General features: G+C 45.8%; 1 protein-coding gene across 3 annotated transcripts in view; it reads right to left on the reverse strand.

Moving 5' to 3' along the window:
• Window positions 1–26,209, reverse strand: part of LOC119181245 (uncharacterized) — a 187,376-nt gene that overhangs the window by 74,909 nt on the left and 86,258 nt on the right. The window contains exon 1 of one of the 3 annotated variants that reach the window (XM_075888994.1): window positions 25,401–25,689. The exons of the other annotated variants lie outside the window; for them this stretch is intronic. Within the exon in view, the coding sequence (XP_075745109.1) occupies window positions 25,401–25,580 (180 nt within the window). The 5' untranslated portion in view covers window positions 25,581–25,689. Of the gene's footprint in view, window positions 1–25,400; window positions 25,690–26,209 lie in introns of those variants that run through there. 3 annotated transcript variants of the gene reach the window in all.

The raw sequence follows: 26,209 nt of genomic DNA on the forward strand, positions 1-26,209 counted from the left end.
CCATAGTTGAGTACCAAGTATTCTGAATCGTTAACCACTTTTCCTAAACACACTATACGATGCATGAAATGTGAGAGTCACGGTACCGTCTTTTTGGTCTCCCATAGTGGAGTATCAAGTATTCTGAATCGTTAACAACTTTTTCTAAACACAACGTAGAGCAGTTAACCCGCCTGCTTCTCAGCGACGCTCGCGTTCACGGTCAAGCAATTGCGTCGGCCTTGCAAACGCCCAGTTAGCTTGGTGTTCATGGTGTCGAAGGAAACCGGTTCTGATGCAGGGCCGCACTGATATTTCTCTTCAAACTCGCATCACTACTCAAGCTAATTTTCCTTTTCGTCCGCTGCCGTAGAGCGCATTTCAATGCATGGAGTCGAAACGCTGGAGACCACTGTACTGCGTGATTTCAGTGCACGTTAAAGAATACAAGATGCTCTAACCTCCGTATTCACAAACGCTGCTACACTCAAGAGCTCTCCTCGACTTGAAAAAGCCGATGGGAGCGCCGTCTCTTGGCAGACCAAGTCACTGCAAATCGGCAATATTCTGCAGTGATTCTTGCGAAGCGCAGCGTCAATTTCAGTCGAGCAGCGGTGCAGTGCTCAACCCAGTCAAGTGAAGGATGGAATTCGAGTCGAGGAGCGTTTCTGAATACGGGGGTGAATTTCTGGAGCCCGCCATGGACTACGGCGTCTCTCATAATTGACATGGTTTTGATACGTAAAACCACACAAAAAATTATTGTCCTTCACTTTCCTGTTCGACTCCATTGCTAGACTTCACTATACGCGACTATGCAATGCCCCTCCTATATCCTTCCCCCGCAGCACCACTTCCCTTTCCCATCCTTGTTATAGGTGAGAGCAAGCCTATCTCCCACCCAAGCGCCTTCGGCGGTGTACTCTCGCTATCAGAAACGCCATAATTTGTTTTGAACTGCCAAGGCGTCCCTCGCTTGTATGGCTATAGTAGTTGCTCCGGGACGCTAAAAAGCAAAAAAGGGCCTGTTCACGTGGCGCCCGCTTATAAAAAGTCATCCTGGTATCACTTCGCCATGTTGAATGCGATAGCAAGCAGCGCAAGAGAAAGAGATTGCTGAGCACTGCCTGTGAATTTCACAGCGCATCGCGGGAATCGCACAGGTGCGGTGTTTTCACCTTTCACCGATTTCCATCCGCAACAGTTGGACTCGGGTTGTAAAGTTTCGTGTTCGATTTCCGAAACGTCTGCTCGCGTGGCAGTGTAGGATGTTGCTCAAACCTACTTTGCATTGTTCCAATATCTGCGGCCAGGCCTCGTTGTCATAGGCCTAGCATACGAAGTTTCACAAATTTTCGTCAAGCTAATTTCACGATAATACCTAAATTCATTGTAAAAATTCTTACGTCACGTGCTGATATCGTCGCAATATTTAAAAGTGAAACTTCAACCTTAATTTTATCCTCTAATAACTAGCTTTTAATGATGAAACATATGCTTTGAGTGTTCCCAAAGTGCAGTTTTTCAATCTAAACCAAGTCGCCCCGCCACGGTGGTCTAGTGGCTAAAATACTCGGCTGCTGACCCGGAGGTCGCGGGATCAAATTCCGGCTGTGGCGGCTGCATTTACAAAGGAGGTGGAAACGTAGGCCCGTGTACTCAGATATGGGTGCACGTTAAAGAACCCCAGGTGGTCGAAATTTCCGGAGCCCTCCACTACGGCCTCTGTCATAATCATATGGTGGTTTTGGGACGTTAAACCCCACAAATCAATCATCAATCAATCTAAACCAAGTCATTGTTTCTCTTTAGTGTCCCTTTGAGTGCACATTTAGACATCGGCTGGTCACACGTGAGAATTCGCACAAGTAGGAGAGATCACGTAGACAACGCCTAACTTACAAAGCCCATACACAACCTTCACTTTTCAAGCCATTACACTCTATTTCCTTCCTACCAGAGGACAGATTCGGAGCATGTTGTATATATAACCGTAACACTTGTCAGGGTCCTGTTTTCACTGCGGCGGAAGTCAATTCGTTAGAGAATAAAACGGAAAAAGCGAGTCACCTCGTTTGCGCGCAGTCCAGAAGACACCGTACGCAGCATCACTGAAAGGAGTTTCCTGTATCGCACAGCGTCATCTTGCGTGCGCTCTGTCGCTCCCACCCAAGGACGTCCGGTATTCGCAGCCTAATGATTTCCTGTTTTGGCCCTTAGAGCGCCGCTGTTGTCGATGGCATCAGTGTAATCAGCGTCGAAGGCACCGCATGCCTTACTCGAAAGGGACTGCATTGTTCAATTAGTTCAGGCTGAACGAAACCAGATGTCGCTGATTGTGACGATGGATTAATGTTAATGATTGCACAACCAGCAGCCACTAAATTTTGTTAGCAGCCGTGGTACAACACACTAGAAAAAAAGATTGGCAGACCCCGCGTGCAGTCGGAATCGATGATATGCGAAGCACGAATGAGAAATGTTGATATGCCACTTTAAAATCAGCACAACGTTACGAGGAAAGTAAATGATGCCATACATGAATTCCGTGTCATGATTATAATGTTTGGATGTGTCGTTTACCTTCGTCATCTATTCAAGTCACGTGATACCAAATTTAGTATATAGGGAGCTAGCGAAACGGCCGTGAGCACGCTATGAGCGTGGTATGTTGTCATGTTCTTACATGACACGCGTGTCAGGCTTATCATGTTTGCACCGGTCACACATTTTGTCATCCATTGACGTCACGTAACACCAAATTTTCTATATTTGGAGCTAGCAAAACGGCCGCGACCGCGTCATGAAGGGCCCAATGTAGTGTTGACGCGCACGTATGCTGTGCACAGCGACGTTACGTTGCAAAACGCAAGCACTCTATATAGTCTGACGCCAGGCGCGACCAGCATTCGTCGGCGCTGCCCGAACCCAAACGGCGCGTAATGCGAAGTGCTGCATTTCGCGCCGATGCGTTACCCAGGCAACACTGCGTCTCCATCTTTTCGTGACGGAGGGCCGCTGGCCGCGCTGAAACACGCATTCGCCAAAGCAACGCAGCGCAGCGCGCGCCTGCGAGTATATGGTAGGACCGGCGCCTGGGGTGGCAACGCCGGGGTGACGCGACGAAAGGAACATCTCATGATTAACATGTTTGCACCAGTATCATACCTTCGTCCTCCATTCACGTCCCGTAATACCAAATTTAGTATAAGTGAAGCTAGCGAAACTGCAACCGGTGCATCATGAGCGTTGCATGTGGTAATGTCGTTACATGAGAAGCACCTCAATATTATCATGTTTGCACCAGTCACATACCTTCGCCATCCATTCACGCACCATAAGGAGGAAGACGAAGAAGTGTGTTTTGAATAGGAGCTGCTTCTGCTAACTCCGGCGTATTTCAGTTGTAATTTAAGTCTGTTGATCAGTTTCCGCTGCTCCCTTGGAGGGGATGGAAGTAGACCACCCCGGGCGCCTGCCGGCACCAGCGGCGTCAGCGGCGACCGCCTCCAGGAAGCGGATGGGACAAGCGAGCGACAGCGACAGTGAAGATACTCATGCTTACTATCTCAGCAGTGAGGACTTCTGAGATGACGGTTTCCAACCTGTGCTGAGCCGCAAGGCGAAGAGAAGGAACATGAGGACATCCTCATCCTCAACTATTCAAACTGTAAGTGAAGCGCCAAAATCGAGCACTTATACCATCCTGTTTCTGCCTGCACTTCCTACCGTCAGCATGAAACGCCTTAACAGACAGTCTGTATCGAGGTCTCTGGAAACGCTCGTGCCAAATGAGATCACGGACATAAGAGTGAACGCCAGAAAGAATATACTGGCTGTGGACGTTTTGAACGCTAGTGCGTTGGGCGTTCTGCGCAGTGTAACTGACTTGGACGGCAACCAGGTGCGCTCTCATGTTCCCTTGGGATGTGATGTAGTAACCGGTGTGATCTACGACATTGATGTCGCTATTTCCAATAAGGACTTACAACTTCTTGTCAAGTCAACAACTGATACTCCAATTGTTGATGTCACCCGGCTAGGCAAGTCTCGCTGTGTGAAGATTGCGTTTAAGAGCACATCACTCCCCTCTCATGTGAAGGTGGGGTACTTCAGACATGCTGTGCGGCCTTTCATTCCAAAGCCTCTCCAGTGCCGTAAATGCATGAAACTTGGACATGTGAGCAGCGTCTGCGAGAATTCGGTGGTATGCCACCGCTGCGCCGAGCACCATGAAGCGGATAAGTGCGTCGCAACTGTCAAGAAATGCTCTAATTGCAATGGATCCCATGAAGCCACATCGAAGGACTGCCCGCGGATTCAGAAGGAAATTGCCATCTTGAAGGAGATGGTGCGCGATCACTCATCTCATCGAGAAGCCGCAGCTAAAGCTCTAGCTGCCCGAGGTGCCTCACGAAGAGGGGCCAAGTCAGGAGACACACTCTCCTTTTGCCCCCTTCGTGGGCATTTCTGCGGAAATGTCCGAATAAAATAAAATGAAATGAAATGAAATGAAATGAAAGTCAGAAGGCGTCGTTCACGTCGACGTCGGTCTTCGAGGACGCCCGCTACCTCCTCGACACGTTTGCGTGATCCCTCATCAGTACCACCTCCTTTGCCTCCCAGACCACATGCCGCGGGAAAGGCTGTAAAGGACAAAGCCAGTGAGCATACCCTAACTGCGACAGAGTGGCCTGCACTTCAAAGGGAACCAGCATCAAGCGAACCGAAGGAGCTTCATGACGGCCAGTCCGCGCTCCCGGTTCGAGATCTTTCCAACCAAGACAGGCAAGTGACTGCAATCGTCCCGGTTCGAGATCTTTCCAACCAAGACAGGCAAGTGGCTGCAATCGTGCAATCATTAATTGCCACGATTCGCACGCTACTGAGCAGCATACAATCTCCGTCTGCTAAGAGTGCACTGCAAATACTAGATGCACTGAATCCAGTTCTTGCTAACTTCGTATAAGCACAATGGCTCAACAAAATCTCCACTTCCGCACTGAAGTTAAAAGTGCGTCGATTTTTCAGTGGAATGCCAGAGGCATGAAGTCCCGTATCTCGGACTTGCGCCAATTTGTTCGGGCCAATCAATTCCCTATACTTGTCATATGTGAACCAAACGTGTCAACGCCTTATAGATTGTCCAGTTATGAAGCTTTTTGTTCAGCCGCTTGCGAAGAACGAAGCAAAGTAATTGTTTACATTCGCACAGACTTGACTTATCTTTCGCACCCAATAAGTTCAAATGACGACAATCAGTACGTGTGTCTTCGTGTGAAAAAGAATGCAGTTTCGTTCACGCTTATTGGTGGATATATATCTCCGTCATCGCGATTTGACTGAGACAGATTAAAAGACATCCTAATGAGAACCGATGGGCCTTGGATCATCACCGGTGACTTCAACGCCCATCACATGCTTTGGGGGAGCACTAGGATGAATGCCAGGGGCCGGAACATTGTTACATTCGCTTCCGATTACGACCTTTCCATCATGAACGATGGTACCCCCACATATCTGCGGTGTCTCACGTATGGCAGTTGCCTTTACCTGACATTGGTGTCACGGTGCTTCTCTCAAAAAGTTAAGTCGTTTTGCGATATTGAGACTCATGGGAGTGATCACATACCCACCTACGTGACGATCGATGGTATCATAAAAAATTTCTCTTCCGGTGTTGCAATTGGCACTGACTGGTCGATGTTTGCATCGCGTGTTGAGAACGCTTGCCAAGAAGGCCTCGGCTGCAGCCTGGAAAATACCATAGTGAAAGCTATGCAAGCGTCCAAATGTAAATTACCATTTTCGTCTAAAGTAACACAGTTTGACATTGAACTGGAAAAATTACGAGCTATACGAAGGCGTGCAGAACGACGATACAGACGCACAAGATCAATTTACGATCTGAGGGAAGCAAGGCGGCTCCAGAAAAAGATTCAGCGACGCATTTACAAACTGGAGAGCGAACGCTGGAAAGCATTCTGCGAATCTCTAGACCCTCATAAACCGCTGTCATACATCTGGAGAACAGTTCGTGGTCTTCGCTCCTCTCCACAACAACGACACCCTTTTAAAGCTTTGGCACTCCATCAGGGAAAAACAGAACTCGAGGTGGCTGAAGAATTTTGCACGAGAGTTGCCGGGAATATTGTGAACGAGAGCATCGACGCCGTGATCGTTCCTGAGACGCGATTACCAGAAATGGACATTCCGTTCACCATGGAAGAACTGGAAGGTGCGTTAGTCGCTTCTAAGCGCATGTCATCGCCAGGTCCTGATGGTATTACTTATAGTGCGTTGGGACACCTTGGACAAAAAGCTAGAAAAGAACTTTTAACATGCTTCAACAACTCCTGGCTCAGCGGCAGTGTGCCCCGAGAATGGAAAATTAGTCGATTAATACCACTTTTGAAATCGGGAAAATCACCATTGGACTTGACAGCGTATCGCCCTATTGCCCTCGCAAGCTGCCTCGGAAAAGTGATGGAAAGAATGGTTCTATTTCGTCTCGAGTGGTACTTGGAACGATACACCAAATACCCTTCTTGCATGGCAGGCTTTCGTCGGGGCCGCTCCTCCATTGACTGTGTCCTGGATTTATCGACATTTGTTCAACAAGAAAAAAGTCGCAAGCGCATATCGGTGGCACTCTTTCTTGACGTGAAGGGTGCATATGATAATGTAGCTCACGATGCCATCCTCACTTCTCTCGCAGCAATGGGCATTGGTAGACGAATGTTCCAATGGATAAAAGATTATATAACTGGCAGAGTTTTCTTTGTACAAACATATGAGGGTACAACTGCCCAACATTACACCTACATGCGGAGTACCTCAGGGAGGTGTTTTAAGCCCCACATTGTTCAATGTGGCCCTCATTGGTCTGGTGAAGGTTCTGCCAAAGTCGGTGTGCCTATCCATATACGCCGATGATATTTGCCTCTGGAGTGCTGCAGTTACTCGCCCTCAGGTGCGTGCACGAATACAGCGGGCAGCAACCCTCACAACAGCCTACCTTCAGAAACAAGGCCTAAATATATCAACTGTGAAGTGCGCGTTGATGGCGTTTACACGCAAACCAATGTCGCCATACCCTGTTTACATCAATGGGCAGAGTGTCAAATATGCACGGACGCATCGTTTCTTGGGCATAATTATCGACAGAAGTCTTTCGTGGAGCCCACATTGTGCGTACTTGAAGAAGAGACTGCTATCTATTGTGCATATCATGAAATTCTTGTGCGGTAAAGCATGGGGAACTTCTGTGGCCTCCATGCTACAGCTGTACAGGGCCCTATTTCTGGGTCTATTGCGCTACAGCTTGCCGGTGCTGACTAACACTTGCAAATCGAATACTCATTCATTGGAGAGTTTGCAGGGTCAGGCACTGCGTATCTGCCTAGGACTGCCCCGATGCGCTTCTACTTATGCCACAATCATGCTTGCCAAAGACCATCCGGTCAGGACATATATAGCTGTGGATTGCCTCAGAGCGCACATTCGACATGCTAGCCGTGTCCCCGACCACCACTTGGCCCTTCTACCTTCCGGAAGACCACGTGCTACGTTTTCAGACGTCATAGCCAGGCACCTAAACAGCATTCCATCAGGATATACGCCAGCTGCGAGAACGGCACGCCCTTTGTGGTGCCTCGACCAGCCGCAAGTACGTCTAGAAATTCCGGGAATCAAAAAGAAAAGCAGTCACTCCAGAGTAGCATTGAAGCAAGCAACGCTGCTATTATTACATGAGTTATACTTAGACCGAACGCAGATATACACTGATGGGTCCGTCTCATCCAGCAGCTCATCAGGTGCCGCTGTAATTCCGGCTGCAGAAATGACAATCAAGTTTAAGTTGTCGCATATGACTACATCTACGGCATCAGAGCTTGCTGCTATAAGGGCTGCTTTACAATATCTCGTTCAAGAACGTCCAGGAAAATGGGTCATATTCTGTGATTCGAAGGCAGCGCTTCAGAGTTTGCAGTCTGCCATGCGTAGGAGTAGCCATGACCAACTGGTACAAGAAATAAGACATTGCCATCATGAAGCTCTAGCACGAGGGCATGATATTATATATCAATGGCTGCCTGGGCATATCGGTATTACCGGAAATGAACTAGCCAATGATGCAGCCCGCTCAGCTCATGAAGAAACCCGTGTAGTCCCGATTCCTCTATCAAGGAATGATGCAGCAAGACAACTTTACCTGCTGGCTCGAGATCTCACACACACGTTCTGGTCGTCTACCAGCTTCCAAAGGTGTCAATTTTATGAACTGGATCCTTCGCTCAAGCTAAAGCTACCATCACAACTTTCCCGCTCCGATGCGACACTGTTATGCCGCCTTTGGTTGGGTGTTGCATTCACAAAGGTGTACTCTTTTCGCATTGGTATGGCAGACACTCCTACATGCGACTACTGCGGAGATGAAGAAACCATCGAACACGTCCTCTGCAGCTGCGCTTGCTACGACACACAGCGATGCCAGCTACGGATGGTTTTGAATCGACTTGACCCCGGACCATTTTGTGTGCAGAAGATACTAGGACCTTGGGCATCTGCCTCAGTTGCGCAGAAAGCAACTAAAGCACTGCTTCTTTACCTTAAGTCAACAAACCTGAGCGACCGCCTGTGAACTGTGTGTGCTCCCCGAGTGTTCTCGTGATTTTGTGTACCTTCTCATCTTTGTGCAACCTCTTTTCTCCCCTTTATCCGTTCCCCAGTGCAGGGTAGCAAACCGGATATGCGTCTGGTTAACCTCCCTGCCTTTCCTTGTATCTTTATCTCTCTCTCCACGCACCATAATACTAAATTTGGTATATGTGACGCTTGAGAAACGGCCGCGAGCGCATCATGAGCATGGCATGTAGTCACGTTGTCACATGAAACCCATGTCATGATTTTCATTTTAGTGTCTGTCGCTTGTGTTCGCCATGGAATCATGTCATACCATGCCAGTTTTGCAGCATGCCATGGTAACGAAACCACCGCAAGAGCTGTAGGACCATTAAATGTAATTATGACAGTCATGACATACGTGTATTGATTTTCTTTTTATGACTAGTCAAATATGCTCTTGATACAGTCATGGTATGTCATACCAAGTTTGGTATTGATACTATTATCGATACGGTCAGGAGAGCTAAAAGTCGTAGGCGGCTAGATAGATAGATAGATAGATAGATAGATAGATAGATAGATAGATAGATAGATAGATAGATAGATAGATAGATAGATAGATAGATAGATAGATAGATAGATAGATAGATAGATAGATAGATAGATGCGCTTAAAGTTGCCGAAGTTCGCTTAGAAGTGCTTCGCATTTAAAAAAGTCACAGCTTTGCCGAAAAGGCGAAGCAATGAACGCGATAGAAACAAATCAGAAAGTCACGCGCAGATTGGAAAGCAGATCGAAACCTGTCCCGCGTTTCTCAAGCACAAATGACGCACGAAACGTATTCACAGGTACAAATCATCGCGAATAAGCGTCTCATGAGTTACTTCGCTGTGTCTGAAAAGCATGCACTTTTCGCAAGGGGAAACTGTGCAACGCTTGCAGTGACCCTTGTGCGCCCGGTAACTACTGCAGAATCGGTATAGTGAAAGCCCAAAGCCAGTCAAGACATACGATCGTCCCCTACTCCCCACCGCGAGATTAGGGCCCGCGAGAGAGCGTCGCTCCCCTCCTGTAAGCGGGGCATAATACGCGTGGGATACTAGAGCACTTGCCGCCACGCGATGTGGCGACGCGCGCTCAGTGCGCCATCTTGCTGGTGATGCTGAAGACACGATAATTCCCTCCGAGATGCCCGTGAGCTGCGTTAGGTAGATATAAATAGCTTCCCGCTTGAAGGGTGAAGGACGTGCTTCTCGGTGGCTCAGTGGCTAATGCGTTGCACTCACGATTGAGAAGACCCAAGTTAGCTTCCGTGCACCGGAGTCTTTTTCTGGGTTTTTCTTTCTTGCATATATATATATATATATATATATATAGGAAGAAACGCCAAGGAAAGGCTGACCCAAACCTCGATGTTAATGTGAGAGAGGCCATAGTGTAGGGCTCCGGAAATTTTGACCACATGGGTATCCTTAATGCGCTGCTAAATCTATGTACGCGGACAGCACAATACTCATAGAGAGAATTACGACCATGTCAAGGGCGCTGCCAGAATAAATTGCCGCATGCACAGCTGCGTCTAGCTGCGAGATAGCGACGACCATGAAGATAGTGGGTTTGCTCGAGAGGCGCAGCGCAAGCGAGTGTCGAAGACGAGAATCTTAGCGGTCCTTTTATATATATATATATATATATATATATATATATATATATATATATATATATATATATATATATATATATATATATATATATATATGCTATTCTTTTTGGACACACCATTACCCCTGTTACAAAGCGCATCTGATAGCCTGCATCGATCCCTGCTTCGATATACTTCTTTTTCAATTTTTGGCTTTTCTTTCTATATAATATTTTTTAGTCCAAAATTTCTTTGTGTTTGTAAAACCATAAGCCTTTTACTTAAAGATCCTGCCGCCAGGTTCTTGGCCGATCCCCCTTTGTAGGCGTGCGCCAGAGTAACAAGGATCGTAATCATCATCACCACCGCCACCACCACCACCACCACCATCACCATCATCATCATCACCATCATCATCATCATTATCATCTTTTGAAAGGGTTTCTAGGAGTTCTACTCTCCGTGTATCGAAATAAACCCCCTGTATTTTATAACCCGCGACAATGTGTTGAGAAGGGAGAAGGTGGGGGTTTAATTTACATTTATGTACACCCGTGAGCACAAGTATACGGACCACGGAAGCATGTGCCCACATCGATGCGGTGTCTGTGTGGCATCCAGTAGTCGTCCGCTGTCGACAGCATAGCTTTAACGGAATAGCTGTGGAGAGCCTTACTCTGACGAAATTAGCCAGATAAATGCTCTGGGCCCCACACTACTTACTCTCCACTAGGAGGCCCAAATGGCAAAGCAGTATGGACAGTAAATGTCCGTACACTTTTGCGCGCTTGTGTACGTTCGTGAGTGCGTTTTCTGTGCGTGTATGCATGCACATGCATGGTAGATTGAGAAGTTGGGAAGAGGAGGTTGAACCGTAGTGGGGAGCTCCGGATTAGCTTTGAACAGTTTTAACGTGCACCTAAGTCAATGCTCGACACGGGTGCACCTGCATTCTGCATCAATTGAAATGCAGCCATCACAGCCCGTCAAATCATACTAGTACGCTCTCGAGCTTCGTGTTGGAGAGTTGCATCTTCAATAACTTATTTCTATCACTGAATTCATCAATTCTCCTCTTGGTGCTGATATGATGTGACAGAGTAGCCGAATGGCGATGTCTTCTGTGCAACAGTTGCACATTTTATTAGCCTGGAATAATTATGCGATATACTTTCTGTAGTATTAAATGATTGCTGACGCATACACAACTGAAAGCCTTCTATCAAGCAGTCTGAACACATGCAGCGTAAGAGAACACAGAGCACATCGTCAGAGCGCTCTAATTATTCGGTGCGCAAATATCAACTCGATCACTCGCTGCATAACTAAGGACAGAAGAGTCGGCCTGAAACACACAAAACAATATGAATCAGTTTTTCACCCAGATGTGACGGGAAGATGTAGCGAAACCCATTTTCTAACGCATATATATATTTTTTACAGTATAAGCATGCGGGCCTCAGCCCATCCTTTAACGCTCCTGCAGCAAGGGGCATGCATTCAGTAAAAAAATGAAACATTGACGCCAGTACAACTTATCAAAAAGGCTGTATCTCGGGTCCGTGAAGCCGCGCAGTTTATTTAATTTACGACCCCCATTTTCTCGTGCAAGGGGGCCGCAATGCATTGCGAGTTCATAGTCGGGGGAGGGGGAAGGGGAGGGGTCAAGCACTTGCAAGCCTGCTCGTACGGGATTTCAACCCTCCCGTCTCGGCTCAAGCCATAGGCCTTGGACTCAACTGCGGCTCGTTTAAATTGCCGTCTCATGATTCACGGTGGCCGAGATATGTAATTGCAGCATGGAGACTGCTGCACGAACACGGGCATTCGAGGTTGTGTACTTTCGGCCTCCAAAGCGAGCCTCGTATGTGTATATATATCGTCAGCGCTGCAACGAGCGCGCTCGTTTTGTTCTCCAGAGATAAATTTTTAGGCGATGCTTCATTAACCACAGCGCGTGCTCCGCCGTTAATGACGTCGTTAAGGGCCGCTACGTTCCAGAGTTGCACTGTTCTTTCTGGAATGCCCTCGCTCGAGATGCCGGTTGCGAAAATAAATATTCGGAAAATGTTCGGTTGTCTGGCGCACGACGCCGACATAAAACAAAAGTTGGAATGGGCTGTTCTGCGCGGCAGTAGCGTTAGGCGCTGAAGGAAATGTTGTAATCATAAAAAAAAATCAAACGCGTATCCACGGAGTGAATGATGATGAGTGGGGCGAGGCTTCGAAGGGTTTTGTAGGTAAACCGTGAATCATCCGCTGACCGCGTCTGTCTGTCCGTCTGTCTGTCTGTCCGTCACGAAAACATATGACGAAAAACATGACATGTGTGAAGAGAAACAAAAGTTTCTCTTCACATATGTCACCAACATTCACCGTTGCGCGACATACCTCTCTGCCGGAGGCACCATCCGAAACGTATAGCGTACGCGTCGGTAATTACGCGTAACGAGCGGGGCATGTGTCATGGCTTCTCGACCACTCCGTTCTGTCGCAGTCGCATGCGAAAAAAAAAAAAAAGATGACCATAACAGAGACAGGGTCGCCCAAATGGAGGGGTTAATGACAGTCGTAATTACATAGACAGTTGCATGCCAAGTTCGCAGCTGAATGACGGCGGAACCATCGCGCTCCTTTACATGCAAGGTGCACGGAACACGCATGGGGGAGCTTGTCATTGACCTTTTCTGTAGCCTTGTCAGCGCGCGTTAAAGACAGCCGTAGAATATTTATATGGCATTCTTGAATTTGCATAAGCATATGCGCATGCAACTGCTCTATTGAAGTGTAGTGTAGTGTAGTGTAGTGTGGTCTATCTATCTATCTATCTATCTATCTATCTATCTATCTATCTATCTATCTATCTATCTATCTATCTATCTATCTATCTATCTATCTATCTATCTATCTATCTATCTATCTATCTATCTATCTATCTATCTATCTATCTATCTATCTATCTATCTATTCATCTATCTATTCATCTATCTATTCATCTATCTATCTATCTATCTGTCTATCTATCTATCTATCTATCTATCTATCTATCTATCTATCTATCTATCTATCTATCTGTCTGTCTGTCTGTCTGTCTGTCTGTCTGTCTGTCTGTCTGTCTGTCTGTCTGTCTGTCTGTCTGTCTGTCTGTCTGTCTGTCTATCTATCTATCTATCTATCTATCTGTCTATCTGTCTATCTATCTATCTATCTATCTATCTATCTATCTATCTATCTATCTATCTATCTATCTATCTATCTATCTATCTATCTATATATCTATCTATCTATCTATCTATCTATCTATCTATCTATCTATCTATCTATCTATCTATCTATCTGTCTGTCTGTCTGTCTGTCTGTCTGTCTGTCTGTCTGTCTGTCTGTCTGTCTGTCTGTCTGTCTGTCTGTCTGTCTGTCTGTCTGTCTATCTATCTATCTATCTATCTATCTATCTATCTATCTATCTATCTATCTATCTATCTATCTATCTATCTATCTATCTATCTATCTATCTATCTATCTATCTATCTATCTATCTATCTATCTATCTATCCGTTGTGTTTATTCTCCGTATACATTACTTTGTGTTTATTCTCCGTATACATTACTTCCATTGAATCCATCGTGCCGGAAAAGTCATGTATTACACAATAGCACAATTCAGAACTTGGTTATTCAAGAGGCCTGCGAATCGCTTAGCGGGCAGAGGATTAATCTTAGCAAAAAGTTAAAAAAAGTAAATCGGAAGTGTTTAAAATATTCAACAGAATTTCCCAATGTTTGAACCATTTGCCGAAACAAATATTTTAGCAAGATATTCGAATCCTGTTTGACAATTACCGGTATTTTTGCGGTAGAAAACTCTGACTTCAATGTAGTACACAATAAATAAAGGATTGAAATAGATTAACAAACATATAAATAATAAGTACAACGAATAAATAGGCACAAATGATCTCGGCGATGCACTTGCCACTTGATCTCGCTTCCGTGCGCTTTTTCTCGTTACGCAACGAGCAACGTGTGCTGTAAACATTTGTCGAGCAAAGTACACTAGATGTGGCTTTTTCATCACCGCGCCAGAGGCAATACTGTTCGACCCTGAAAGAAAAAAAAAATAGGAACGCACAACGTAGCAGTCACGTGCAGCAACATCCAGGCATCTCGCCGAAGGTTTCACGCTTGTGTGATCGAGAGTACCGAAAAAACATACAGCTCGCAGACTATTAAGTGCGTCATCTTCAGGATGTGTGCACTAAAGAACCGGAAAAAAGAAATAAGACCACAAGTTTACGAACTTCCCTTATGCGGCCGCCAAACTTTCCGGCAAGGTCATCTGGGCGTCTCTATGTTTCGCATCCCCCCCAATATACCTCAAAATGCTTTCCTAAAACCTACCTTCCTCGTGAAATCTTCGCCCGGGAGCACGGTAAGTGAGCACGAAGTGAAACGCTAATGGACTGCGTGATTATATAGACACATGGAAATACTCTTCTCACTAATACCAAGAATTTCCGCGAATCTGTAGGCTATGTGTTGTAAGATACTATAGTCAGCCGCCGGGGAACATGAAGATAAAAAAAAAAGAACTCTCATAGTAACCGTTGGTGTGCTTGCACCTTGAACAGCCATAAATGAAGAAAAAAAATAAACATGCGGACTCAGTGTGGCTGTTATAAAGAAGGTGGTATGAAACTCGGATACGCTATGTACCGCACGTGTAATGTGAGTATTTCTCTCGTTTTATTTTTTTTTTGAAACATTGCCAAATATTTATGATTATGCAACACACAGGTCGTACCCAGTAACCAAATGCAATGTTTACATATTGCGCAGCTATGACAGACAAGCTACAATGAATGTAAACATGACATCAATATATATATATATATATATATATATATATATATATATATATATATATATATATATATATATATATATATATATATGGAGAGAGAGAGAGAGAGAGATGACCGCGACTCGCGTGGTTTTTGTTGATGTTTTTGTGTTTGTGTGACACAAAATTGAGTGACAACTATTCTTCTATGATAGGGCCATGATTCGTTTCCTCTGAGTGCGCCTACAAGTCAGGCTGCAATGAATCAAAACATCCATCTGTTCGTGCCAGCTGCAAACTCTGACGGTTCGATCGCACAAAGAATGGTAGTAGAAAAAAAGAAGCGAAACTATAGACAAGCGTGACAACGTTTACACGTTGAAATGTGACGACGCGTCACATCCACGCACACAACGAGGAAATATTTGCAGGGAGCGCGCCTAGCGTGCACACACCAACATCATCTGGAGCAGTGGTCTGCTCGAGTTCAGGTCACAATTCCTGTCTTGCGCATATTTTTTTTTTCATTTTTAGAGGCCAGCTCTTAGACACATATTCCTGCGTTAAACGACGTTGCTGTCGCCAAAACCGTTGGGGGTGTGACCAATGGACATGAAAAAATAAGATGAGAAAGAAATACCCAGGATCTAATGAGACTCAATCTCAGGGCTATGTGCGGGGCAGTAGAGTATTCTACCACGGAGCTACACTGGTGCTGCAAACTTATTCGCAAGAAGACCTTATAGAGGCGTCATGCCTGGCAAGGAATGGCGTTAACCTATGTAATATAATGTGGCAGAAGTGTAATACAACAGCCAGCCAGCCAGCCAGCCAGCCATCATACAATGCTGATTGCCCAACGAGTGGGTGGTTTGTGATGATTTGATTTGATCGATTGATATATGGGTTTTAACGTCCCAAAACCACCATATGATTATAACAAACGCCGTAGTGGAGGACGCCGGAAATTTCTATCACATGGGGTTCATTAACGTGAACCCAAATCTGAGCACACGGGCCTACAATATTAATGCATTCGTCGGAAATGCAGCCGCCGAAGCCGGGATTTGATCCCGCGAACTGCGGGTCAGCAGCCGAGTGCCTTAGCCACTAGACCACCACGGCAGGGCAAGGGTGTGGTTTATGGTTCACATCCCCAGCAAAGTGCTCAGCCAAAGTTCTTCATCGTCATCAGCATCAACATAGCGTACATAACACCTTGCACATGCGTAACGGGTACCTCACTTATACGCAGAAAGAACAATAGTGGCGTAGTGAGTGCTCTCCTTCTCAAGAAATTATGATTTATGGCGTGGTTGATGCTTTGTGGAAAGCTCCAATTGGAAACACATTTGTGCTTGCCTGAACCCACAGCTGCTTTGAAAATTTTCATTAGGTAGTATCGGAAGCGTCGGTGCATTTCTCGCTGAACCCCTGAAAAAAATCAAAAAAAAATTTTGTCAACGCGTGCTTCTAGTGTCCTCTAGACAACCTCCTTGAGCGTTACTTGCTTTTCGTGCTCGATGCTCTTGCCAGGGTTCCTAGCATTCACCTGTTTCAGTTATTTACGGTTTGGCTTCATTTAATGGCTTGGCTTCATAGTTCCATTTCCATCCATGTATCCAGGCGTTCCTTTTTATTTCTTGCGTGGTTATGGAGCCGAGCCGATCGTGGTGTGTACGTAGAATTTGAAAAAGAAAGCAAAAAAATTAATCCAATCGAAAGGCGTTTCATGCCCGAATGCAGCGCACTCAATGCTACGACATTGAATGACGCGTCATTTTTATGTTTTTTTTTTGTTTTTTTTTTGTCAGTGAGCTGTGCTGACCAGTCAACCGGATGCATTCTCAGTAGGAATGTTTCAAAGGTATGTGCCCGAAAAGAGAATCCGCGCATTGGGAAATCGGTCTCGTACAATCCATTGAAAATTTTTTTTCCAACCAGCTATACGCCGGGAAAATCGACGGACACCGAAGCTGAAAGCACACGAGTGAATGCGATTGATTAGCGAGATCAAATACGTGGTCATCATCATCATGATCAAAGTAATTCAAGCACGATCATCAATATTACTTAGCGTCATTATAATTTCTAGCTTCACCACCCCCTTTTCTTTATTCTGCCATGGTCAGGTTATCTGCGTGACGTCAACTATACTTCTGCTACAAATAATACTGCCATTACCACTGCTGCTGCTCCCCTCTTCTTCTTCCTCCTCGTCATACAACATCATCAACAACAACAACAACAACAACAACAACAACAACAACAACAACAACAACAACAACAACAACAACAACTACTACTACTACTACTACTACTACTACTACTACTACTACTACTACTACTACTACTATTACAACAACAACAACTACTACTACTACTACTACTACTACTACTAATACTGCTGCTGCTGCTAGTACTACTACTACTACTGCTGCTACTACAACTTCTGTGATGACGACAACGGCACATAATATGCTTAGACAGCTTTCTGCATAAAACCTGAACTGCCTTGTTTACCTTTGCTTACTGAGTCAAGAAGGGAGATGAGTGGGTTAGGGCAAGGACAGGCGTTATACACATGTTGTAGTCCTAATCAGAAGAAGATGGGAAACGAAATCGCGAATCAGTCTAATTGGTGCACGTTCATTGTAAGATAAGCAACTGCAAGACAGGGTTTCAATGCCGGTTGGAAAATGGATGTGGGCGTTTCTTCTGTCTATCCGTATTCTAACCGTGTTGTGCTGTTATAGTCATATTACGATAGGAAATGTGCGTGGGCAGGACAACTCGCGTGAAAAAAAAAAGATTGATATGAGGGATTTAACGTCACAAAACCACGATTTGATTATGAGAGACGCCGTAGGGCTCTGAAAATTTCGACCACCTAGGGTTCTTTAACGTGCACCCAAATCTGAGCACATGGGCCTAAAGCATTTCCGTCTCCGTCGGAGATGCAGCCGCCGCAGCCGGGATTCGATCGCACGACCTGTGGGTGAAGAAAAAATTACCGCAGGTGGTTACTGAATTGTAAAGGATAACAAGCACATGAGGGGAGGTCAGCATTTTAGGTGAGCAAGTAAGATCAAGGAATTTGAGAGACGCAGCCGCACCAAGCACAGGAATGGAATTGATTGACGAAACTTGGGAGAGTTCTTTGCCCTGAAGTGAGTCTATAGTCACACTGCTGCTGCTTCCGCTGTTGCTGCTGTTGTTGCTGCTGGTGGTGATGATGATGAGCCAGAATGTGAGAGAAAATAAACACGACTTCATACTGAAGTATAACGAATAAAGAGGATCAGATGAAGACAGGACATGCACAATCTTCATCTGACTTGTGTATTCGTTACGGCGCTGCCGTAATAGTTCACTATGAACCCAAACCAACTCGCCCACCCAGCCACTATTTTGTGAACCCGGCTTGTTTACGTAGAGGCGATAGGGTTGGCGGATGACGACTGAAAAATGATAATGTTGCTGCAGTATCTCAACGATTAACATTGGTGAATGTTTTCGTCACTGATTTTGCAATCATTGCTCAGCGAGAAATAGGGCCTGCCAGATTAGAAAAACCGTTCGTTGAATCAACGTCAAGCCGGTGACATTTGCGCAGCTAGAAGAAGGCAGACGTCAAGTGAAATGTTTTAAGACAATCGGACGGAAAACCTTGAAGCGAAGAGCGAAAAAATAAAATACGAAGTGGGGAAACTCCCGTGGGAGCCAAGGAGCCGTGACATAGTTCAAACAATAGTGTAGCAAGAAATGTACAAGCTGTACGCAGTCGGAGATCGCAAAAGGAGGAATTGCCCTTCACAGGAATCTCCCGCCGACAGTCGCGGGGCTATTTCAACTTCCATCGTTTCTTGCCCGTACATGGGAGGCAGCTCTTGTGCGGAGCTCGCTCAAGCGAATTGCTCGGGGCTGGTCCAATTAAACGTCTCGTTTGCCGCTGCCCGAAGGCGCACAAAGAACTTGCCCTGTCTCGCTGAAAAGAAGAGACCGCCTTTGTCTCGACCGGAAAAAGTTCCCCCAAGCGCCGGTGGACGTGAGGCCTAAACAAAAACAGGAAGAGACGGATGCTCTTGCGTTGTGTGTTTCGTTCTCGCTTATACTTCATCACGCCACCGCCGTGCTTTATTGGACTTTGGTTGCGTGTCCGATAAACAAAGGCCCGCGGATGAAATCACTGGTTGCTGTTAAGCCAGAAATCTGCACATTCCTGGCCTACACAACGCGTTTAAGGAGAACAAGAATAGCTCGCCAGCAATTCAAGCGCACGTAGTTGTGGGGCAGGGCGTCCTTGAATTGATTCTATATAATCAATTCAGGGACGCCCTACCAATGTATGCATTGGCAGTGAAAATACAATAGTGTGGTATTTCCCGATCATGAGATTCGTCTGTGTTGCTGCGCTGAACAGCTGTGGGTATTTCTTGACTAAAGTAGGACTTCATATGAACAAAACCATGCGCGTAAGCAACTGATGCACTTGTAGGTCAATGCGTTCGTGAAATAATCCGACGATAAAAATGATTTGTGAGGCTTCACGTGCCGGAACTATGGTATGATTGTGAGACACGCCTTTATGAAGAATTTTGAGTTTCGGAACGAAGATGTGTGGTGTGGTCCAGTTTCTAAAGGGTCTCGCATCACGCTCTGAAAATGCAAAATACGAGCGCATTCATCCATTCTGACGTTTCTGGTATTTTGTAGCTCACTTCGTGACGTAAGAACAGTGATTGCCATGACGTTTAATCAGTGTACATACTCTCGATTGGTCCATGTACACCAAAAATAACACGTGAATGGCCTCCTGCATTGCATGGCTTTGCCATGCAGCATCTCATCCGTTCTTCCTCGTCCAGGATGACTATCGTGTGCGATAAACTCGTTTCACTTAATTTTTTGTGTTTCCACCGCGTAAGCGGTGATAACATCATAGCCAACAAGAGTTAAATCTTGATAGGCTCCACGTTTGGTGATGACATGGTACACGAGCGTTTAGAGGATCAGGTGTGAGAAGGAGATGCCACGTGGGGGAAGGGAGTGGAGGGGAGGTGATGGGGGAAACCTCTATGGGGATACCTCTACTCCCTCGCCATTCAACACAGAGAGCCCTCTAAAGAAATGCCTCACTCGGTGTTGCCAGTGATTTTTTTTTTGCCATAGGGACGTCTCCATACTAAACTTGGAAGAAGAAAATGACGAGGTCATCATGAGCTCACAGTGGCCTTTAGGACCAGCATGCCGTTGTCTGATAGGAAGGAAACGCGGCGCCGAAGGCGCTTTGTCTCCCAGTCTCACATAACTTATCAACCGGATAAGTGTGTTTAGAAAAAGTTTTAAACGATTTAGAGTACGAGGTGCTCTACTGAGTTTAGAATAAAAAAATGGCAGCATAACCACGGAGTGAATGATGGAGAGTGGGGCGAAGCATCCGTTAGTCCATTCCTTCTTGCTTCCGTCTGTCCATGCGTCCGTCTGTGTGACCGCCCATGCATCCGCCCCTGTGTCGTCCGTTCATGCGTCCATCCATGCATCTGTCTGTGTGTCCGTTCGTCCGTCTATTCAACACTCTAAGTACCACCATCTCGCATCTTTTCATCATATATTCTCCATATAGAAGCACCGCCATCCAGCGGACATTCCAAGGACTGAACGAGAGGTGGCACACGCACACTTTCTTACGGCTTGCGCTTCGTATCTACTTCCCACCTTTAACCACATCGAGTTCATTCATGGTATATACTAGTTCATTGTATTCATGGCACTGCGGCTCAACGCTCGCTAAACCTTTCTAAATCTGAGGAGGTTACACCCAGCGAGTATAACGTAGCACCCCTTTCCTGTCAGATAGGGCTCAATGTACATGCCAATGGCTGCTAATGGGGATCGCAGCGTGCGCGTAACTAAAAGCCGAATGCTCCTGTCTCTCATTCCCAATTAGCAGCCATTGGTATGTACATTGAGCACTATTTTTTATTGTTCAACAACGCACAGGAGAAATCTCTCACCGGCCCCATCCTGGAGGTCAAAATGTTATACTTGTTACACACTACAACGGCTACAAAACGAACGGGTGCCGCTATAAGAAGCTTCGCCCTAAATACGTTTAATGATTTCGAGTACTTCATACTCAACTATGATAGACGCCTTAGCGGCGTCGTTCGAAAATCAACTATGGGAGAGCATAAATGCCGTCACTGCTTTGATCCGCTTTATGGTGGTGGCGCCTTGCAGAGAAACCTAGCGCTCACGAGCGTTCAAAAAAGCGGGCGTTAAAGAAGCGCTGGTTATGAGCATGTTTATATGTATTTTTTTTCAATATTCAAAGCTCCGTTGGTGGTGGTAATATTAGTGATCAGCCGTACTTGATGCGGCAATTTGATGTTTTATCTGAAGTCATTTGTCATTTTTACGTTGCCCCACTCAATTGTTCCCTGGATATCCACGCATGAACATTGCTGTTGCCGTTAGGAACTGAAGTGCGATGCAGCTAACCACCTTGATCAAGATCCTACTCCTGGCACGGATGAAGGAAAATTTGGGAGGGAGCAATACGTAATACGAAAGTAATAAGGACGGAAGAAAGAAACAAGGAAAGTGCGTGAGTATCGCACACACGCCATGCGTTGCCTGCCGCAACCCTTCCCGTTTCCTATGACAATATATATATATATATATATATATATATATATATATATATATATATATATATATATATATATATATATATATATATATATATATATATATATATATATATATATATATATATATATATATATATATATATGTGTGTGTGTGTGTGTGTGTGTGTGTGTGTGTGTGTGTGTGTGTGTGTGTGTGTGTGTTAAAAAGGAGGTGTCCTTGGATCCAGTGGAAAAACACCGAAAAGTGGAGGACTTTTTATTTTTTCCTACGTTTCAGCCGGGGACCGGCCTTCATCCCTTCATCAGGGCAAAAAGATTTTTTTCCCTGATGAAGGCCGGTCCCCGGCTGAAACGTAAGAAAAAATAAAACGTTTTGCCCGTCCTCTACTTTTCGGTATATATATATATATATATATATATATATACATACATATATGTGTGTGTGTGTGTGTATACGAGAGAGTGTAGGAGAGGGTAGGTGCTGTGCTTCACCACTTTTTCACTCGCCGTTTGCTTTCTCCTCTCTCAGCGCCCCACTTTCCCGTCCACTCGCTGCTCCTCACTCTTGACCGTACGCTGGCTGGACGCCTCTCAAGAACGTCCGGAAATGTGTGCTGGAGACGCCGCTGTGAAACGCCAACGCCGAACTGAGAACGCTGTTTGTTTTGTTAATTTAGTAGTGTTCTTTTACCGTGCACGCTAGCTACTAGAGCTGGAAACGCATACCTAAGGTCCCTAGACGAAACAAGTTTCCAAGGTAGCGACACCCTCCCTTTTCCTCCTCGCTTATTTGCCTGAAGTGCCCCCTAGAAGGTTCAAAACTTTCATCCAAAAGCGAATGTTTGGGTTCTGTTGCTACGGTGAATCGATGTAAATGAAACAAAATAGAACGAAATAAGACGTAGAATAAACAGTTACATTTATGAACATAAATGGCCCAACACAAGAGCAAGCGGGATGTGCGTTACTCAACCGGCAACGTTGTGCAGTTCTATACTTTACACCACTAGCCATGGCGTCTCGCGTAGTACATTTTAGTTCCACGGCCGCGGTATTTCGTCCAGTTCTAACTAGTCCACTTCTCCGATTGTGTTTTGTTCGTGTTGTGACACTGTGAACGTGCTTCTTGCTGGATCCTGTAAGTGGCCACAGGGCGTGGACGTTGTGACGATTGATTACAACCGGCTTGTGCACACGCAAGAAAAAAAAAACTACGACCCGACTTGTACGAACACTCGTCCAGCAGCACTGCGATGATGTTTTTTTTTAAATGTGCCCATTTGGACAATCGTGATGCCAAGTGATTCTGACGCGGTGCTGGGAACTTCCTGAAAAGTGAGAGTTCTACTGGTGAGGTGTCTCGAAGCAGCGCGTTTCGGCTTAAGCGGGAACTGATCAAGAGTGAAATGTTTCTGAAGGTGCGTTGATTACAACCTAAAGCTGCTCTGTATACGTGCATACCCACATGTATTTTTACCAACTGGCATGCACTAGACACGCATTAGACGCGCGCCTGGCGTTTCAATAAAAACCGACAAGTGAACTCGCTTCGCAGATCCGCGTCGACATACGTTGACGGAGTTGCACGAAAGCATTCGCGTGAAATGGTTCATAGTTGCACTTCATGGTGCGCTTCATCTCGGAAAGCACGAGGTAAGTTGAAGAGAGCGAAACCACTTTCTGTTGTATACGGCAACGCAGCATTGCTGAAAAACGCAGATGTTGCATTGAACGAGCATGGCGAAACAATCTTGGTCGACTTAGCGCACACCGAAACGCTCCTCCTCTTCTGTTTATGTTCTGGCTACGATTTTGTCTTCTGGTCACGGTGAGAATCCGGCTGGAGCCATATGCGCATGCGTACTCGTTTTGAACCTTTTGCATAATAATAAATAACACCACCAGCCATTTGCAAGATCACGTGCAAGTAATGCACCAATTACAGACGCGGATGGCAGAGAAAAAGAGGAGTAATCGAGAGAGTGAGGAGGACGGCTCGAGAAGAATGAGTGACGCTACCTTGTTTGATCTAGGGACCTTACGCATACCGAGCTTCTCGCGACAATAAAAAAAAAAACACGTGCAGCAAACGGTGCTATTGACTGCACGGTATATATATATAAAAAACATTCTTCTTACCCTGGGTTTTCACGTGCAAAACGCCGTTATGAACTCTACGAAATGCATTCACATTTCCCCACGAATCCGGTCGGAAAGGTGGGAGCATTTCAATTTGGCTCTTGGAGCACCACCTTTATGGTTTTCCCTGAGATGAATCCATTCGAGCATCGCAGTTTCTCTAGCAAAGCGATTGTCGCCCGCGTGTGGGAAGCTAGCACTTGAGTCTTCCTAGAAAGAGTTTTCAGATTCTTTCCACCGAGGGAACACAGCCGAACTTCCCCACCGTCCTCGTCGATGCCTTGAAGTGTTTTTTTGGGCGGGTGCCGAATGCGGTCGGGGAACCTGAGCTGCAGACAGCGAATCTGTGACCTTGGCCGATTGCCTCTGTTTACGCGCCAAGCTCGTGCCCAAGTTAGATCAGTCACCTAGGGACGCTTTTGTTCAAATATACACGTACGTATTGGAGACGTGCTTTTGTTGGCGTCTACTTTGGACACACAAAAAGTGCAAACAATGTAAGCTATGTCTGCAATGTTAACAGCGTGTGGCTGCTATGCGAACAAAGGGTGGTTAAATTAGCTATGCTCCGATTATCATGCGTGGAAGTTATCCCCGGCTGCATTGGAACCTATCCGTCGGAGGGCACGAAAACGAGCCCTCTTTCGCCCAGAAGACGCCCGACTGTGCGCGCTTGCTTGTTCGTTATTCACCTTTTTTTTTGCTCCGCTTTGATGTGAGAAGCATTGATGCAATGTATAATGTTGTATTTTCAAGTGTTAGAACGTAGTGATAATTTAGCTAAACTGAAATCGCGTTTGGTTACTTTACTGGCTACAAAATAAAATAACGGCTGCTGGTTATGGCTAGTGTTCTGGCTACTTTGGTCGATCTTGTGACTCTTTTTCTCTTCGAGGCTCTGGCGACCCTGCTAGCCGCCCCATATATGTAGGCACTGGATCGTGCGTTAGAAAATTTAGTCAAAAGTGTCTTTTCTTGGCTTTCGCTTGACGTTGAAAGCAACGCTTTTCTTTCATTCAATAAATAAGGACAATGAAGATGAAATAACAATTAAGCATTTACAATACATATCCGATAGCGCAACAGTCACGATATATACTCCAACACTCTGCGACGCGTTTACTCGAGTTCCCACATTGGTTCCCACCATAGAAAGATGCAGGCGACAGTTTTTAATTTATTGTGAATGCTGATATGCCGGAGAATAAGTGAGAACAGCATAAAAATATCAAAAATGTTTGTTTAAAAGAGCGCGGTTCAAAATAGTAATTCCAACTCCACTGAAGCGAGATGTCGCGAAAGAAAAGTAACAGTCTAAACTAAATGCGTGATTGAATGCACGAACGTGGCCAATGATAAAAAAATTTGTTTCTTATGAACACAGAATATCACAATGTTCTGCGTGGGCTATGCTGATAACTTCGGCTTACTTTACTGGGTTACGGAACACTTGGAAAATTTAAAGAAATGATTTTCAGGGTGTCAGCCATATTGAAATGATTGTGAGGGACTGACCTGGTCGTGTTTTTCGATTCGGTACCCCGGGGATCTGTCCGGGGGAAACGGAGTGCACACACTACACAGCACATTTCGACCCTCTAGAAGAGGGTCGACGTTTCTTCGGTTACTGGGACTCGGAGTAACTATCCTGGGTGCTGTCCGAGCTGGTGCCAGACTTGTGAGCACGCTTGACATCTCGCTGGGCTTGAACTTCCACGTCACAATCACCTATAGTCTAGAAGAGAGTCCGATGCTACTGTCGACTCCGAGGCTGAAGCTGCTTTCTGACAAATCAGATAGTGGTAGGGCTGCAGCGTCAACGTTGTCACCGCCTCCAACGACCTTGATTACGGATTGCTTTTCGAGACGCGTCAGTAAAGAGCTTCCATGGCGCCTTGCTACTTGTTCAAGGAAGCCGCGAGCCTGGATTTTGGAATGAGTTAATGAGCTTTGCCCATTCGGTTTCAATTCTGTTTCTGGCGAAACACCAGCGCCCGTAGACCTCGCAACGTCAGAGTCTACTGAGCACTCAGCTGCTAGATTCAAAGATGAGTCCGATGCGTTAGTGCCTACAAGCGTTTCGTTCTTGACTTAGGCCGACGTCGAACATGGCATGGCATGTTTGCCTGGGACAGACACGAGGTCAACCGCGGTGGCTTTTCTTGTCGGTGAGATTGGCAAACATGGCGCTCTCGGGTTGGCCAAGCTGCAGACGTCTTATTCGTCGTTTAATGTAGCTATCAGAATCGAATTCTGGCGCTCTTGTAGTACAGCTCCGAGTTGTCATTCATCTGTTGCCGTTGGTACCACAGACGGTAGCGCAG

Source organism: Rhipicephalus microplus, chromosome 3 (assembly GCF_043290135.1).
Source record: "Rhipicephalus microplus isolate Deutch F79 chromosome 3, USDA_Rmic, whole genome shotgun sequence".
In the NCBI taxonomy this organism is placed as follows: Eukaryota; Metazoa; Arthropoda; class Arachnida; order Ixodida; family Ixodidae; genus Rhipicephalus; species Rhipicephalus microplus.